The sequence below is a fragment of the Tympanuchus pallidicinctus genome, unplaced genomic scaffold (assembly GCF_026119805.1).
Source record: "Tympanuchus pallidicinctus isolate F22 unplaced genomic scaffold, pur_lepc_1.0 scaffold5, whole genome shotgun sequence".
Taxonomy (NCBI): Eukaryota; Metazoa; Chordata; class Aves; order Galliformes; family Phasianidae; genus Tympanuchus; species Tympanuchus pallidicinctus.
This window is the reverse complement of record NW_026294769.1, coordinates 38,563,495-38,569,494: the sequence shown is the minus strand read 5'-3', so window position 1 is coordinate 38,569,494 and position 6,000 is coordinate 38,563,495. Positions and strand designations below refer to the sequence as shown.

Below are 6,000 nucleotides of genomic sequence, written 5' to 3'. Positions count from 1 at the left end.
GCATTTATAGAATGCCTAGTGGGATAGTAAGATGTCCTGTGACATTGTATTTAATACAATTAAGTATTAAATAACAAGTAATATTATAAAAAGATAAGTAATTAATACAATTAAGAATTTCCAAAAGTTTGAAGGAGAAAACGAACAGTTCCATTTTTCCCCCTTTTTGCTTCAGCTGTTTAAAATGAGTTCATGCAGGAAGATTCAGGCACAGCACAGCACAGAGGAGTTCATGGACTTTTCAAGCTTTTTCCTTATGGGAAAGCAGTCCAAGAGAACATTTTAAATTGATGTGTGAGCAGAGGATGTTTACACTTGCAAACAGGTCTATAGATACTAATATTAACAACTCCAGGACTCACCCAAGACTTCTAAGGTAACTTAGATAAGCACTTGGAATGGCCTTTTTTTCTTAATTTGACTCTGTTTCTTCCACTGACAAGCTACAGAATAGATAGATATAATAAAGCTTCTCTTATATACTTAGGAGGAAAGAATTCTTTCTTCAGAACATACTTGGAATTGCTCGGAGATTAAATGGTCCAATGAATCAGTCAGAACTTGGCTATATATATTTTTTTTTCAAATCATTAACAGAAGAAACTGAGACTCATAGGGCTTAAATGGGCAGAAATGTTTAAGAGCCTATACTATGTTTTTAGGCTACATTCTAGCATCCACCTCCCACTTGAAGTTTTCTCTACAGTGCAAAATTCAGTGTTACTGCTTCACTGTAGTAATAGCAAGGATAAGAATAATAAAATCCTGCAGCCACTGCCCTCACCCAGATCTGTAAGAACAGGAGGCAGCAGGGAGAGGAAGCAGAAGACAAACACTTTTCTCCACTACAGTCTTGACTCTTGTTTTATCTCACTGCTCCTTCCATGGGTGCCAAATGCCTGGGTCTCTTACTGACACAGGAGGTCTTATTTCCATTCCACATCTCTGTTTCCTGCAGAGGCACCACCAGTGTCAATATCTTCCCAGGGTCTCCATACACACTGTGGGTGCTGGCAACAAGAGCAAAGCGTCTGGTCTTTGCAACAGCAGCTGAGTGCACACGAGGTGGCACCTCTGCAATGTCTCTGCCTTTGGCCAGCTCTCTTGTCCCTTCCAAGGGACATGGATTAAGTGACATGTGCCAAACACAGCAGACATCATTGTTTGCCATGCGGAAGAGGCAGGTTTGGGGTTTGGCTCCAGTCACAATCTCGATACGCTAAGTGGCATGTCTTTGAAGCAAGAACTGATAAGGAAGTTATGGTATTTCAAGCTTTCTTATCAAAGTATAATCCTCCGGCAATATGTTCTGCAAGCACCTGCAATGCACTTGAAACGAAATGAAACCCTCTGCTGTGACAGTTTTCCAGTAGTAGAAGGGTAGAAGTGTTACATGACTCTGGATCTAGGGGAGTGAATCCAATACCTTATTTATACTCTGTATGTTCAGAGGAAATAATTTTCAAGTAAGGACACCAGCTGCTGAAAGAGGTATTCACTGCTAGTAATAAAAAACAGATTAGGAAGGCATTATTTACACTTGATAAATCAGAGATGGCATCAAAGAGAGCTAGTATTACAAACTATTAATGAAAGACATAATAATGAAACAAATCACATAATAGATCACAACGAAGTGATTCAGTGTAATGAATACTGATACTAAGTAAGTGAACTGTGCACTCTGGGGACACAATTTCAAATCCATTCCAGTGTAAGCAAAAAGAGCACTTTTAGAAGAAATTGACTCTGTTCCATTGCTCACTCAGATCACATCCACACCTTACACTAGCTCTCCCTGTGATGACGTATAAAGTAGATAAAACTGAAATTACCTGCCAAGCCCTGTTATATTTGTTTATTACTTATAATAACAACTGAAATCTCATAATCCATGCAGATATCTGACAACATTCCTAATTTCAAAGAATAACGTGAGTAAATAAACATTAAATGTACTGAAAAGCCGGACAAGATATCATTGAGTACAGATTTGTTTAATTCTTGTGATTATAGAAAGTACATTGCTGCTACAAAACATGGTAGTGCCTTGGAGGTGAAACAGGTCTAAAATTCAGTTCTTTATACAGATTTTGAGTTTTGGAGGTACTAAATGTGGAGTCTTTGATTAAACAGGGGGATGCCCTGTGTAGTCAATACGCAGTATTTGTATTCTGATCACAGACATCAAACTTCTGGTGTTGTGCAACTCATGGTTCCATTTCAGACTCGTCTTTATTCTAAACTCTTCCTCAGTCAACCAGCAACTGTAGCAATACCAAACTAAACATCTAGCCACTTATTATTTGCTTATTATTTTGTGTATTTATTCTAAATATGTTTGTATTTATGGTGTGTTTTCAATAATAATAGCGATTTTTTTTTGAAGTAATGACATTTGCACATACAGCACTAGAGAGGCAGATAGATGCCTAAGAATAGGCACTGCAAAAATCAGCAAGCTGAGCACAGAGCTGCATAAGTTAGCCAGTGAGCTATTGCAGTGCTAGTGATAAGAAATGATGAAAAAGTCTCTCTTAAGAGACCCTTTGGATCTAAAGGATCTCAGCTGAGGTTCTGGCTCAGCTACAGGATTTTGCAGTCAAATGCCAGTGGGAAGCTTACTGCCACAGGCTTAATGCCTGAATAACAAATTCTTTATTCCTCTCTGTTACATACCTGGTCTTATAAAAAAGGAAATAACACATGGTAAGGCCAAAGAGTTGTGCAGCCTGTTTGGAAAATGATTTTGAGGAAATATTAGTTTTAATAAATGTAGAAATTGAAACTATGTATCAGTTTAATAAAAATTGGCAGATTTGACCCAAGAGCTAACTTCAACTTACTCACAAATTATTACTGAAATAAAAATGTGTTACTAAATATATCTACTATTACGAATGCTCAGCTCAAGTCCACAGAGCCATGTTACAGATTAAAATTGATGTTTTCTAAATTTCAGCCATGCAAAGATTTTGAGTAACTCTGGTTGGATTGGAGCACAGTGTTCACATTAGACATGTTTAATTTACTGTGATGTTTTTAATGCATTGTTTTGACATTCCTTCACAGTAATTACAATACCTTCAGAATTATAACATATAAGTAAATTAAACAAGCAGGAATTTGGAGAAGCAGCACACTATGAAAAAATCAGAAAATAAGCAGCTATGGGTAAAGTTGCACTACTGTGCTACCATCGCTTCCATCCCCAGCAAGCCACCTACAAGGCAAAAAACATTAAAACATGTCATACAATCATAGAACCAGAGAAACATAGAATGTCTTGAATTGGAATGGACATTAAAGCTCATTTAGTTCTACTCCACTGCTGTGGGTTGGGCTTCCACCCACTAGAGTGGACTGCCTAGAGCCCCATCCAACCTGGCCTTGAATGTCTCCAGGGATGGAGCATCCATGACTCTCTGGGCAGCCTATGCCCAGAATGCCTAAGAATTTTCTCTTAGTATCTAACCTAAATCTCCCATATTTTAGCTTAAAACTGCTCCCCCTTGTCTTATCAGACTATGTAAAGTGTGAGCTTCTGCCTTTTTTATAAGCTCCCTTTAAGCACTGAAAGACCTTTAAGTACTGAGCTTTCCCTAGAGCCTTCTCTTCTGCAGGCTGAAAAACAAAAACAAAAACAAAAAAACCCCAGCTTCCTCAGCCTTTCTTTGTAGGAGAAGTGCTCCATCACTTTGCTCTTCCAGACAGAATCCCTATATTCTTCCCATGCCAACAATTTCTTCTTTCACTGCCTGAACATTTATGGAGTTTGCCCATTAGGTCATTACTCAGCCATGCCATTTTCCTGCCTTCCTTCTATATTTCTTACATATATGCATGGAGAACTCTTGTACTCTAAGAAAAGTATCCTTAAAGAGTTGCAGAGTTGCCAGCTCTGCTCCATTCTTTTGTCCCTGACCTGTTCCTTTGTCCCTAAAGACAGCTTCCCAGGGGATCCCTCCCACTAATTTCTTAAACAGAAGTTTGCTCTTCTGAAATTCAAGATCTTGACTTTGCTTTTTGCCAGTCCTTAATCCTTGAGATCATGAACTCAACCAGAGCATGATTGCTACAACCCAGACTGCCTTCAGTCTTAAGCTCTTCAATGATCTCTGCATTGGTGAGCACCAGGTCCAGTAACACTTCTCTTCTGGATGGTTTGTCTAATACCTGGACCAGGAAGTTATCCTCAGTGCACTCCAGGAGTCTCCTGAATTGCTTACAACTCACTGTATTTCTTTCCCAGCAGAAAATGGATAGTTGAAAATTTTCATCAGTGTGAGTGCCTGAGAGTGTGATGCTTCTTGTAGCTGAAGCAAGAAGTCCTCATCAACAAGCTCCCCTTGATGAGGCAGTAGTAATGTCTGTAGAAGACATTAACCATCAGATGCCCTTTATTAGACCAATCTCTAACTTTAACTCACAAACTTTTTAGCCTGATCATGGCTGTTTCTCATAAAGAGCTGTCTATTTCTTAACATATAGGGCAACACCTTTGCCCCTTCTTCCCCTGTTCTTCTAAAAAGCTTGTAGCCCTTGATAGCAGTCTTCCAGTTGTGTGACTCATCCCACTGTGTTTCCCTGATAGTGATTAAGTGACAGATTTTGTACTGTACCATGGTTTCCAGCTTCTCCTGGTTGTTTTCCTAGCTGTGTGTATCCGTGTAGCGACACTTCAGCAGAGCTTTTGGCCACACTGTCTTCCTAGAGCAGTCCTCCTTTATTCCTCTGAGACAATTCACAGGCATTTCCCTGCTGCTTCTTAAAGTGGCAATACTCCCTTTTTCTTCTGTGTCACTGAGAAGTACATCCCCTTCCTCTGCTGAATCGATATGGCAACTTGCTCAGAAAGTGCACTGAGCTGGGCACACACACACCTGTGACAAACACCCACCTCTGCCCTCAGACCCTGTGGAGACTTCCAGGCTTTGGAGATCCCTGTAACTAGGGGTCTGGGCCCTGCCTACACCCCATCAAACTCTCTGGTGAGGGTTGCTGGCTCCTGGCAGCTCTCTCTTGGGTTCCTCCATGCAGGAACCCCCCTGCACAGCATGATCCCCTGTTCTGTTTTAGAATATGCATATTCTGGACTGGAGCTGATAGCTTCCACTTTATATATACTGTATAGATACAGTATACACAGAAGTTATCAAAGAAACAAATAATAAAAGCCTACTTTTTCACTTTTGGATTAAGAATTTCAGCACTGACTTATACAGGAGTAACCAACATGATGAAAAGAGCGATCATTTTAGTATCTATATATGCATGGTTTAAAAGGAACTGTATAAATATATTAAACAAAGATACATATATTTAATGTCTAGGTTGCTTAACAACAGGTGACAAGTAAATTTTTTTATGGAGTGGGGAAAATCAGGATATTTTAGAGTAAGGAAATATGTTCTGTTTTAGCAAGTTATTGTCTGTATACTCCATACTTCTAATGCCACCTCGTTGGCTAAGAAAATACTGGGACATACAGTTGATTCTTTCCCCATAACAGCCTATGGAATTTTTACCATTGACTACACGAGAAACAGACCTGAGCTCAGGTAGACTGGTTAACTGGAATCATGAAGGCAATTGTACTCATTTCCTAAAGAGGCTTCCCAAACATTTTTACACTTCTAGCACTTTTGCAAGGCTTGTGCCAGAATAGCTGAAGTCATTATGATCAAGCAGTGAGAATGGGAGGGATTCCCAGCTGGTACTGCATTAACATAGCTCACATCTGAAGTTGCACTGTTGAACAGCTGGGAAATACATTTGAAGCCAAACAGTTCCAGGCTGCAACACAACTAATCTTGGTAGGTAAAATGCCAAGTTAGGAAAGGATGCACAGCTCCTTTCTGGATTCTCAGTGTGAATACCTTTTGGAGTCAGCATTTATACCAGAGTTGTTTTTTTTGTTTGTTTGTTTGTTTGTTTGTTTTTAACCCAATAGGCTTTGACATGAGAAGCATCTTGTGTGAGCTGGTACAGGGACGTGTG

At 39.6% G+C, this 6,000-nt stretch overlaps 1 protein-coding gene across 1 annotated transcript in view; it reads right to left on the bottom strand.

The window, feature by feature from the left end:
- Positions 1–1,981: 1,981 nt before the first annotated feature.
- LOC128090691 (lipoxygenase homology domain-containing protein 1-like) overlaps positions 1,982–6,000 on the bottom strand; it is a 214,046-nt gene continuing 210,027 nt past the window's right edge. The window contains exon 61 of the mRNA XM_052703161.1: positions 1,982–3,223. Within this exon, the coding sequence (XP_052559121.1) occupies positions 3,169–3,223 (55 nt within the window). The 3' untranslated portion in view covers positions 1,982–3,168. The remainder of the gene's footprint in view (positions 3,224–6,000) is intronic.